At 45.5% G+C, this 12,536-nt stretch overlaps 1 protein-coding gene across 1 annotated transcript in view; it reads right to left on the reverse strand.

Moving 5' to 3' along the window:
* Positions 1-4,063: 4,063 nt before the first annotated feature.
* The window catches only part of SLC22A3 (solute carrier family 22 member 3), a 32,019-nt gene continuing 23,546 nt past the window's right edge, over positions 4,064-12,536 (reverse strand). The window contains exons 6-11 of the mRNA XM_086743402.1: positions 11,115-11,212; positions 10,758-10,972; positions 7,801-7,909; positions 7,444-7,556; positions 5,038-5,137; positions 4,064-4,306 (exon numbers count right to left, since the gene is read on the reverse strand). Of these exons, the coding sequence (XP_086599528.1) occupies positions 4,249-4,306; positions 5,038-5,137; positions 7,444-7,556; positions 7,801-7,909; positions 10,758-10,972; positions 11,115-11,212 (693 nt within the window). The 3' untranslated portion in view covers positions 4,064-4,248. The remainder of the gene's footprint in view (positions 4,307-5,037; positions 5,138-7,443; positions 7,557-7,800; positions 7,910-10,757; positions 10,973-11,114; positions 11,213-12,536) is intronic.

Consider the following 12,536-nt stretch of genomic DNA (forward strand, 5'->3'; position numbering starts at 1 on the left):
GCAGCAAGTAATGATAATGCATTTAATGTATTATAAAGTTTTGTTGTCCATAGTACCCATTTGTTTCTCTATATAACTTTATCTCACTATATAAACTTTACATGTACATTTTTCTTCTCTAAAAGAAAATTATGTACATATGCCTCTGGTTATAGGAGGTGACAGCTTAGACCTTTAGAAATGCTTTCCAGAGAAAGCTTGGCTCACAATTGCCAAAGTTAAACATTTGTTAACTATGAACCCCCACGCCTATCCTGCACCCCTTGCATATCAGCCAGGGAGCACCCCACAGGTGCCTGGGGACCCCCGGCTCTGCATGGCGTCCTTCCTGCATCCCCAGGGTGTGCTGAGTGTACCCCGAGTAACACAGCTAGGTCCTGGGCTGGGATTTGGCCAGCCCACTTGCTGCAGTGCAGCGGTCCCCTCCCAGGCATACCAAGCTGCGCGTCATTTAATTTATATTGTCTTTTTATTTTTGGTATGCATGTACATACAAAAAGGAGGGGTTGCATCCTAAATGTTCTTTTCTCCCATAGACTTAAAGGGAGATGAGAGCTATAAACCAGGTGGCAAGGTGATTTTTAAGGCTTCTACACCTGGAGTCTGATTCTGGGAGAAGCAACCATCTCAGAGCATTGCCTTCCTGAGCAGGAGCTGCTCTGATAAAGCATTCCCCACCCACCTCTCTGGTTAGAGGGATTCACTGGGCACAAATACCCTTCAGCATATTTTCTGTATCTATTAATTTGGATCATTAAGACAGACAAGAAATCTGCACAGTACTTTACTTCCCTAACAACAGAAATTCCGTGTTGCAGCTTAGTCTTTGATTTGTAAAGCTTTTCAAATGGGAACTCTTGCACACCATGGTTAATACCTGGCTTATAGGCAGACGAACCCACCCCTGCTGTCCTTGCCAAACCCACCAGAAATGCCTGGGCACGCCTGAGTGGCTACAGAGGTCCCTCTTAAAGTGTGTAAATTGTTATCTTTTCCTTTTGCAAGAGTGTCAATGGCAATAAAAATTGCCGCTTATCACTAACCACTCACACAGACTAGATGAAGTAACGAGGCAAATTTGGTGGCAGTGGCACATTTGGACCAAACTGGTGACCATTCACCCTTTTGTTGGTCTGGGGAACCTCTTTGCAGGCAGGCAGAACACAGCTCCTGGGTTTCTGTGGTCATGTTGAACACGTGTCTTTGGCAGCGGTATGGTGATCCTTCTTCTGCTACACACATCGCATCTCTCACTGAGCCGCTGAAGTTTAACATATGCAAGACAATTGAAGCTGGCAGTGCCTGGCCCCTCTTGAGGCCGGTCACGATAGCCCTCTTAGTGTAAACCCATGCAGTTTAGGAGAACACTGCTTTGCCACCTGACAAGTTTGTAGGACTTTCCCATGAGGCTCAATATATTAAGTGGTTTGAGGCACATATGAATTTAGAACTCTTTTTAAGCAAGCAGCCTGGTCTAGTGGTCTGCACGACCCCAGCTGGTTTTCCCTGGGATCATCCCTCCCTGAAGATCTCCCTCTGCTTCCACCACCCCATCTGTCCTCTCTCACCTACAACAGCGTAACCCCACAGTCACCAAACCGCTGGTCATAAAAAAGGTTGCTGCCCACCACAACCTTCATGAGGCAACACAAAATTTCACAGAAACAGAAGAATTTTCTGTCTTACAAACTCCCCTAAAAGGGTTAAGAGTTAGCACAGGAGCCATGACCAAATACAAACTCTACCCGAAGTCGTTAAGTACTGTCAGATTAGAAGTCAGAACATACACAGGCTTTTTCCTGCTGTCCTTTATGTAATGACTTTTTAGAAAACAAATAGATCCAAACTTCTGACACTGCTCCTAGTTATTTTACATACCGAAATATTTCACTTATATTCTCTTCTGAGCAAAAAATAATGCTATGCAAAACCAAGAACAGCTTGAAAGGCCGGAAACAAGTCTTCGTGTCTCTCACTTCTCAGCACTTTTTAGTTGTCCACAAACAGCAGCAGATGGCAAATAATATTGACATTTCTTTGGCAAGCCATAGCTTTAAACAATCTCCACAGTCCTTCTCAGACTGCTGTAGTGTTTAAGAAACCCATTTAAAAAAATTAAAATTCATAAAGAAGAAACATTAAAAGGAAGAAGGAGGCTCGGTTCACACAGCATCTCACCTGGTCGCCTCACCCCATCTCTCCAAGGGCTGTGCCTGCGGTGCGGGCCGGCTGGGTGCAAGGAAGGCAGGGCCGAGCTCTGCAGCTGGGTGCCTGTGCTCCCACCCTGCACTGAGACGCAGCACCCAGCCAGGGAAGCCCACAACTTCCAGTGCAGGGCTGTTTTTTCCCAGCGAGCCCCAGGGAGTTTACGGCTATCTGCAGAAGACTGCGTTGCTGAAGGATGAGTTTTCTCCCTGCAGCAGTAGCTCCAGTTTTGGGTTGTCTTCTAGATATCACCAATTAGCTGGATATATTATGAGATGCTCATTTAGTTCCATATCTTTCAATCACTACTGGCTTTTTCCAAGCATCCCATTGACCTTTAACCACACTTCAGAGGAAGTTAGAACCAGCCTTGAAAGACAGCCCTTTATCGCTAGCTGCCCAAAGTATGCAAACATTAGACTGAGATTACTCATAAAGGTCCTGTTTTCTTCCAGCAGAGTTGGTGTGGACAGTTCCTGGGAAAAGGGAGGAAGAGTCGGGAACTGTTGAAATGCACAGTGTACACCTCACCATAGGAAATCCCCCTGTGCAGGCACTTGCCTATGTGTGCTCTTAAAATTGTGAGACTGGAGCAGTAGTCTTTCAGCTGCACTGACTCTGCACTACTTGTTTGTGGTATGAACATTCAAAACTCGGCCCTGTATTTGATTATGCCAAATATGTTATTTTCTGAGCTTATAAAGCCATTACAAAAGCTCATTGGCTTTCTTTGGTTTATTTAATTCTCTGTTGGTAACAGGATACCTTTTGATCACCACATCTTCTCAAGTCCTTCACTATAAGGACTGTATTGTTTACTTGTCAGTGGCCAGGACCCAGTGCTTGACGAAGAAGGTCATACAGCTGAAAGGGAAGGCAGTCTGTCCCTGCTATCTCCTTGCAGAGCCACAGACTCAAGCTATTCTGCTGTCAGCTTGAAACAACCAGAACCATGAACACTTCACTCCATAACCAAAGCTCTTGTCTCATCCTTGCTCATCTTCCCAAGACAACCTGTCAACAACCCAAATAATTTATTCCCAAGACAGAAAGAACAAATAACAATAATGGACAGAAGACAGAAATTGGGGGTCATCCTGGCAGTGGTCAGGGAGAGGGAATTTTGTATGTAGGGATGGGCAGAGAGTGTGTTTGAGAAGGGAAAAGATCAACTATTGAAAGAGATAGTTGGAAAAGTACCCAACAGGGGAGAGTAGACAGAAGCCCTTTCCTGAGGAAACATGGGGGTCCTTGGCCAGGGCATGGGACAATGGGGTGGCACATGAACCCCAGTTCGGTCTGGGGGGAGGCACCGATGGGCATCAGAATGGTCTGAACCGCAGAGTTAATGTCCTGTGTAGGATATGACACCTACATAAAGCCCTGGGAAGGAGAGGAGGAGGACTGCAGCCACATTTCAGAAAGTCCTTGATCAAGGAGGGAAGCAGGGCTTTTGTGGCAGAGGCTCACTGGGCGGAGAGGAGCAGACCAGGGTGAGGGTCTTCTGATGCATGCCTCTGATTCCCGTCCCCCCTGATCAGAAAAAGGATCGCCCAGATCAGCATCCTCATTCCCAAGCCATCAGATCTTCTGTTTGTCCAGATTCTCCAAGGGCAAAGGAGAACAAGTTGAAATACTCATCCTCTCTTCCCCAAAGTCATCCAAATCTCAAACAAGCAGTACCATTTCCAACCCTCCACACCCAAAGGTATATGCTAACAAGAGAAATAAACAAATGGCTCAAATATGTGAAGAAATAAATAAGAGCTCACTGAGCTGGATAGTGCATCTTTTTTAAGCTGTTCTGCTCTCTACCCAGAACCACAGAGTAATCCCTTCCTGCAAACAACATACTCAGAAAAAAAAAAAGAATTTATTCCATATTTATAGAAAAATACACTGCTCTTTTTAAATGTCCTTAAGCTTAGAAGAAGAACATGGAGTTTAATCCATACTCTGCAGCAAATTTTGAAGTAGTGGCAGGTGGAGAACAAATTCCCAGTATGGGAACACAGTTCTTTGCTCAGTGCCGTCCTTCAAAGGTCAAATATAAGAGTTGGTGTCCCGGTGCTTCTGTTTCTTGCCACATTTACCAAAATGACTGAAGAAATAGAAGGGGAGAGGGGTGTAAGGGTGAAAGAAACAGGAAAAGATGTAGTACAAGTTGTAGTCCAAGCTGTAGTACTGAAACATTTTCTTTCCACATAGAAAATTTCCTTGTTGATATAATATCCAAAACCATCATTTGAAACATTAATGTATAGTACTAGTCCCTCAAGATATTTGCTGCCAAGTAAGCCAAGGTGTAAGTGTTCCCTGCACACCTGCAGTGCAGTGAAGAGTCTGGCTTGCTGTGTGCCAGGAGTGGGAAAGCTGCGCCTATAACTCTTCAGCTATAAATTCATCTTGTACGTGACTTTTCAATGACTTCACAAATTGTGGAAATGCTCCTGTGATCAAGGGCCCTTCCTCAGAGGATGCTTTGATTAAGGTAACGGATGGTTTTTCTTGAGCAGAGAGTTGCAGGCTATACTTTGCCGCATCTTTCTTGCACACTATTACTGTCTGCTCCTAGAGATGCACAAGACTACTTTGTGTCTCAATGAGAAAAATACAGATTCTATCCCTATGCTTTCTTTTAAACAGTTTTCTCTTTTTGGTATTGAAAAGTTCACATTTTTATTGAGGAAAATACCACCTGCTCATAACCTAACTAGTGAATTTACTTTTAACACTTGGAAAACATCAATAATTTTAGACAGCTGACAAAGGTAGAGGAAAACATCCTCAGGAAACCTCATCCAAGTAAAGGTAAGAAAATACACATCATACCTTGAAAGCTGCTCCACATCCTCCACTGTCTCTGGTAAGGAGATTCCCTTTGTCTCTGGTAAAAGCAATACTAGGACCCCACAGACAACAGCAAGAATACCTGCAATGGACATCGAAGAAATACAAAAGCAATAAGAAAATTGTTACTTTTCTTATTTTGAGGGTTTATCCACTGAGGAAAGTTTATTCAGATTAAGGTTAAAGTGAGATTTTTAAAGTGCAACATATATTTCTGATTACTCTACTCTAATCAAACATCTTTATGCTACATTAATTTAACTTATTACAAAAAAAACCTTGAGGGCTAGGGGTTCATTTGCAGCCTGAATTGCCCCAAAAGGGAGATCTGAGAAGCCAAAAACCTGAGCTAAGTGCACATGGGCAAGTGTACACAAACTGCACTGAAACCAGGATGATATTCCTCATGTAAGACAAATCTGCTTTTGTTCAACAGGCCCTATCACATATATGCATCTGTGTTTCTTGAGACCATTGAGATTTTCCTGAAATACTGTCTTCATTTATCCATGGCTAAAGTATGTAACCATAGAATCATAAAATGGTTTGGGTTGGAAGGGACCTTCAAAGGTCATCTAGTCCAACCCCCCTGCAAGAAGCAGGGACATCTCCAACCAGATCAGGTTGCTCAGAGCCTCATCCAACCTGACCTTGAACGTTTCCAGGGATGGGGCATCCACCACCTCTCTGGGCAACCTGTCCAATGTTCTACCACCCTCACTGTAAAAAATTTTTCCTAATATCTAATCTAAATCTACCCCCCTCTATTTTAAAACCATTACCCCTCATCCTGTCACAACAGGCCCTACAGAAGAGTTTCTCCCTGTCTTTCCTGTAGGCCCCCTTGAGGTAATGGAAGACTGCTATAAGATCTCCCCGGAGCCTCCTCTTCTCCAGGCTGAACAGCTCCAACTCTCTCAGCCTGTCCTCATAGGAGAGGAGCTCCAGCCCTCTGATCATCTTTGTGGCCCTCCTCTGGACCCTCTCCAACTGGTCCATGTCCTTCTTATGTTGGGGGCTCCAGAACTGGACACAGTACTCCTGGTGGGGTCTCACCAGGACAGAGTAGAGGGGGAGAATCACCTCCCTCGACCTGCTGGCCACGCTTCTCTTGATGCAGCCCAGGATGCGGTCGGCCTTCTGGGCTGCAAGGGCACATTGCCAGCTCATGTTGAGCTTCTCGTCCACCAGCACTCCCAAGTCCCTCTCCTCAGGGCTGCACTCGATCTATTCTCTGTCCAGCCTGTATTTGTGCCTGGGATTGCCATGACCCACATGCAGGACCTTGCACTTGGACGGGTTGAACACGAGGTTTTCACGGGCCCATCTCTCTAGCCTGTCAAGGTCCCTCTGGATGGCATTCCTCCCTTCCAGCGTGTTGACCGCACCACACAGCTTGGTGTCATCAGCGAACTCGCTGAGGGTGCACTCTATCCCACTGTCCATGTTGCCGACAAAGACATTGTACAGGGCCGGGCCCAACACAGACCCCTGAGGAATGCTACTCATCACCGGTCTCCACTTGGACATTGAGCCATTGACCATCACTTTCTGAGTGTGGCCATCCAGCCAATTCCTTATCCACCAAGCAAAATGTAAGATCCCTGACTGTTGCAGAGTCCTCTCTGTTCCTCTCCGATTCTGCAACTAATAACTCAATTCAGCAGCAGCAGAATTTGAGGATTAGATAATGTGAACAGCACTTCTATATACATCTATTCTTAGAATAATGTTAATTTTTGAAAATGTCTCTTGTCTTTCCATTTTTGTTTTCAGGCTAAAATTTTAATTAGCACCAGTTTCCCTTCTTATTCTGTGCTATCCCTTTTCCTTTTTTCCCAGTGACATATATCTCCTGGAAGTCTGGTTTAGCCACAGACTCCTGCTTCCTTGTTAGAAATAGCTAATTTTTTTCCCACAGAATTAATCTATAGGGCTCATTTTTTTTTTCCAAAATGCAACTGAGGAAAAGAGTTGACAGGAATGAGTAGCTATGGTTAACACAACATCCATAGTCATATCTGCATATACCAAAAAACCCAAACCAAATATTTTTTAGAGGACATTAACCTCTACTGTTGGGAGATTAAGCTTATTTCTCTGCAATTACAGAACTCAGCTGTAAAGTTTCTCAGTCTTAAAGTACCTCACGTAGTTTCTTTCATGCTCCTTCAGTCAAGTTACCCAGGCAGACCTGAGCTCTTCCACACCATGCCGTGAAATCACCCACATTTCACCCATTTGCCGTTCTCTTGCTCTAGGCATGAAAGTTGAGAGGGGCTGGTTTGAGGGAGAGATGAGGCCACACGCTACACTTTTGCTCCAAAAGAAAAGCTCTGTTAGGAGGAGGATATTTAAACCAAAATTACATTTTAAATCAGATCTTACTGAAAATAATTAGAGGTAGCTCCAACCAAATGGCTGCTAGTCGGAAAAGCAGGAATGGGGCTATGATCCCACCTAGGTCACACAAACTCGAGCACAGGGAAACACCAAAGTTTCTGCAAAAGAAAAATAGTGCCAGATATTTGAGAGGTGCTACCAAACAGTTGAACTAGCAGTTAAAGGAGCAGAATGTAGACTTAGCTCCAAAATTATCTTGTCAGAATGTGGCATCCACATTGAGCAGTGGCTATTCAGTTAGGAAACTCTGGAGAAAACTAAGTTTTACTAAAAAATGGTGGAATAGAGAATAGGGAAAAGCAGAGGGGAAAGCTGAAAGATTTCTGAGAGCTTTCGACGTACCTCAGTGTCGTAGGGTACAGTTCAGTGTTCACAAGATAGACAATTTCAAAAGCCATTGTGATGCCCAGTCTTCCCAGAGTGGCGACTGTCGTTTTGAGCCATGGGATATCTGTTCATTCAAAAATAAATCCAAGTGAAGCATGCTTTGCTGCACCAGCAGAGTGTTTCTGACAGCCCCAGGTCAGCAGAAGCTATGTCACAGAAACAGTGGATCAGTGAAAATCAGACTGAAAGGCCACTGCTGTAGATATCAATCTGTACCAGCATTTATTGCTTTCCAGCATCAAGCGTGGCTGCTTTGGAGAATCAGAAATCACTTCCAATTGACTGATTCAAGATTCTGGTGGGGCATAACAGCATGGGTGGGGGAACGAATGTTAAAAGTTTCCATGATCATGTCCCAGTTGTGCTCTGGGAAGGAGCATTTATTTATACAGGGCTGTTATGCTGTAAGAAACACCATTGAATCACCTCCCAAAGCCTTCTGACCACAAAGAAGCTACTTCTAAAGATGCATCTGCAGGAACAGTAAAACAATTCTCCCTAGAGTAGACTGACTACACTTCACGATTTTTCTAGCTGTTGCACATTAAACATGCTCCTACTAATGCTACTTCTGGCCATCCTTCCCTTCCCTTCCCTTCCCTGGTGCTTGTCTTTGTACCTGGCATGACCAGCTTAGGGGCCTTGCGCTGCCCCGAGGGCTCTGCCTGGCTCTTGTGGCTCCACCCCAGCTCTGGTGCCCAGCCACTGCCCTGTATACATCAGCAGGGTGTGCGGTGGTCACATCCACACCGTGGGGCAGAGCCATCCCATCGTGTCGTGTGCGATCCCTCAGCCCTCACAGTGTCCTCTCTGGAGAGCCAGTGGCCTCTGGAGAAGCGTCACAAGGAATGCAATAAGCAGTTCTGCAATGCTCCTGGGAGCGGATGGTTGCCTATATGTTCTAACCACGGCCAGACAGACAGGGAGGCGAGTGAAATAACAAGCATGAAGGGGAGCTCTGCCACTGGAACAGGCTCTGGCAGTGACTGTGTTTCTCAGAGCTTCAATAGGAAGAACAAGAAAACATTTTGGTTTGCTCTGAACCAAAAAAAAATGAGATGCTTGGAGATATTTCTCTTCCAAAACAACCAAACAAACCCCCATGAAATTTCATCCCATGTTGCAAGACACTGCCTTTGCCTTGAAAAGTTCTATTTTCAAACATTTGTAAGAAAAGCAAAGGCTGGAAAGAACAAACTAAGTTCATGTTGTCTCCCTGGCACCCTTTTAGTCCATCAGAACCCCAAGGTGAGGGTGACGTCCGTGTGCCTCCTCCCTCTGTCAGGGGACTCGAACTGTGTGAGCACCTCAGTGTGACTGAGCACTCCCAAGCTGCCACTGCAGCTTTTCCCGTCTGTATAAACAGATCTTTTTTTGAAAGCAGAACTTGGACCTCAGGTGTCCCATCTGCAAGTATCTAATCTCCAGGCTGTCCTCTCCTTACTTGGGCAAGGTCCCCTCAGCACTTCAGCCTAAGGGCAGGCTGGTGGCAGCATCCTGCTGGCCCCAAGCCACCATTTTCTCCCCTCACTCAAGCCATACCAGCTCCCTATGATGCTCCTGCTTTAACCCTGGATCCCAAAGCTCTAACCCCAAAGTCAGCAGGTGACATGGTGACCAGGCCCTCTGTGCCTGAATCACGGTGCCCTGCACTGTGCCTGGCATCTGCTCGACATGTGGCGGCTCTTCTGAGAGACACACAGCAGTGGGAACCTGGGGAAAACCTACCAGGACAGCAGAGTTAGTCCTCATGGGCCTCCTGGTCAAATCAATGGATGCAAATAAGTGACAACAACGTGACATCCCAGGGCACGGTCACACAGCCACCAGTGTTGCCACTAGGAACAGACTTTTGATTTTCCCTCTCTATTTCCCTCTCCAGTCGTTTCTGCTTCTAGTAAAGCAGTGAAGCTCCCTGAGCACATAGTATTGATTTTAAGTACTTTGGGAGGGATCCCTTTAAAGGGAGCTTAACTGAAATGGAAGTGAACCAACACACCTTTTTGAAGGATTTCATTTTGTACTCACCACAAACCTGCCTGTTTTCATGGGCCCTTTGTACTCTTGCAGTGGCTTCTCATGGCTCTTCTCTAGGAAAACTATTGCTCCACAATACAACTTCAGGATCTAAAACCGCTAAGGTTGGCCAGGACTGCCCCTTACTTTGACAGGAACATCCCTGGGGAGGAATAAGCCTCTCTAATGCCCGTTCAGCTGGTCCCCAGCTATGCTACTGCAAAGCATGCTGATGTGGTAAAAGTCACTTCAGAGCACCTCCAAATGCATCCCCAGGGACAAAAAAAAAAAAACATGGGAGGGAAAACAATTTAAGGAGTGCTGGGAAGCCTGTGTGCAGTATTAGACCTTTTGGTTGTCCTTGAAACCAGATAAGAATGACTTAATCAAAAGCCATACCTTTCTTCCAACTCCTTAACATTGTCCAAACCTCTGGGAGGGCGAGGGCAGGGTAACAATCTCCAATTGTTTTCCACAGCCCCTACATCGTGTTGTGGTTTGTATAGTTCTGTTCAAAACTGAGAAGACCACCAAGCTCCCTGCGCTAAATCACTGATTTTTTAGATCATTAAATGTCTTCCAAGTCAAAGAATGTGTTTTCTCTTTATATTTGTACACTCTTCACTTGCATTTGCCTTCAAAAAGAGTACAGGGCCTTTATAGACATTTTTTTCTAAGACTACACCAAGCTGTTGCTCACCACGCATCGAAGATACAACTATTACATGTTCCAGGGCAATCTATAAACAAATAAGTTATGTTGTTCCATGACTGCAGTGCTGCTTGCATCACCAGACACTTTTTACTTTTATCCACAGTTTTGTGTGGCCTCCTGTCCCTGCTTAAGGAGTGTCAAAGAGAAGTCATTGACCTAAAGAGCCTTATGTTGGAATTACCTTCTGGCAAGAAGGCAGTAATGAGGCACGCAATTCCTGCCACAATGTTGCTTATTCCAAAGGGAAGGCGTCGGCCAATGCGATCAATTGTCACTAAAATTAGGAGGGCGGCAGGCAGCTCCACAGCTCCTGAGATGAAGAAGTCTAGGTAGAGGTTTCCTCCAACAATTCCTAGGCGCATGACAAGCCCTTGGTAGATCAGGGCACTTGTGAACCTAAACAGCAAAGGGGAAAATAAAACCGTTGAGAGGCAAACTAATGACCACAAGCATCTGGAGAGATCCTCAAAGTCATAAGGGATTTTTTTCTTCAAAATTCCTCGCCCCGGTAACAAGCTGGAGTAACATGGGCACTCACCAGGCGTACATCAGGATGAGCGTGTTCCTCCTCATCTTGGGAGTCCTCACCAGGTCAAGAAAGGAGGGGTTGCTGACCTCCTCATTGCTAACAGTAATCTGAGGAGAAAAGTAAGCATCAGAGTCAGCTGTTGGGGGTCAAGCAGGCACTGCAGCAGAGTTTCTGTGTAAACACGGTGCTCAGCAATATTCCTGCCCAGCGAGCAAAGGTGCTGATGAGCCAGCCTGCTGTTTGTAGTCCTCCAGAGCAAGGCACAGATACAAGAAATAGCTAATGACTGCATCTGGCCATGAACTTTCCTTAACAATGATCGTGCAAAACTCAGGAAAAAAAAAGTCCCACATCTTGACTTGAGAGCAGAAAAATTATTTCCTTGTGGTAAACTAAGAGAGATTGACCTGAAATTTCCCGGGAGGCAATCAGTGGTCGTTGTCACTTCAGGGCGACTGGGAGCAGAGCTGCCTTCTGCCAGAGGTGACAGAGAGGAGGAGATCATGGCAGGAAGGGCAAAGAGATGGGCTGCAGGAAGCAGGGAGAGAGGGGGTGAGCAGCGAGCAACGGCTGGTGGTACAACTGAGCAGCAGGAGGAAAAGAGGAGTGAGAGAAAGAGCAGATCTGTGAAGGCACTTGGGTGCTACAAAACATTAAACTGGTGAAATTCAGAGGGTCTTAAAATACACAAGCACTACGCTGAACATGGCTGTTACCCTGGAAGAAAAAAAAAACCTGCAAAATGTGAATTAATGATCCTCATACTGCCTGCAAAGTGTAGTAAATCTGTTCACAGCTTCCTCCAATACACTCACAATGAGGCACTCGATGAAATCATTAGTTAGAAGGTTTAACAACAACAGAAAAGGGCATGATTTCACACAGCCTGTGTTTACATGTTGGAATTCATTGCCTTAGGATATTGTGGAGCCAGAATGTTAGTGGGGCCAAAAAGAGATTATACATATTATTGCAGGCTGTTTTTAACTGTGGCCGGCAGTTTTGAACCATGATGTCTAAGTCAGGTGGCAGCCCTTTTGTTCATATGTTTATTTGGCAGGTGAGGAAGATGAGGAGGAGAAGGCAGAGGTTGTTTTAGGCAGGGACAAACCATGAGACTGCCCAAGAACTGACAGCCCTGGCTGAGATTGCCATCAAATCTCAAAGCAGCTGTGGAAAACACAGGGTGAAACCTGATGCACCCTTTTTAGGAGGATTTCAGGCAGCCTGAGTGCTTTGACTCTCAGTTATTGCTCCCCTCCTCAGAGGAGGCCTAAGAGAGCAAAGAGAGGAGTAAATGCCTCTGCAGGACCACAGCACTCGCTGCCCATGTGGGCGCAGGAGCCCAAGAAAATGACCCCTGGAGATGTGGATGAAAGGATGGAGAAGCATCTGGGAGCACGCAGATCCATGATGAGAACGTGAGTAAAG

The sequence above is a fragment of the Chlamydotis macqueenii genome, chromosome 3, assembly GCF_036417535.1.
Source record: "Chlamydotis macqueenii isolate bChlMac1 chromosome 3, bChlMac1.mat, whole genome shotgun sequence".
In the NCBI taxonomy this organism is placed as follows: domain Eukaryota; kingdom Metazoa; phylum Chordata; class Aves; order Otidiformes; family Otididae; genus Chlamydotis; species Chlamydotis macqueenii.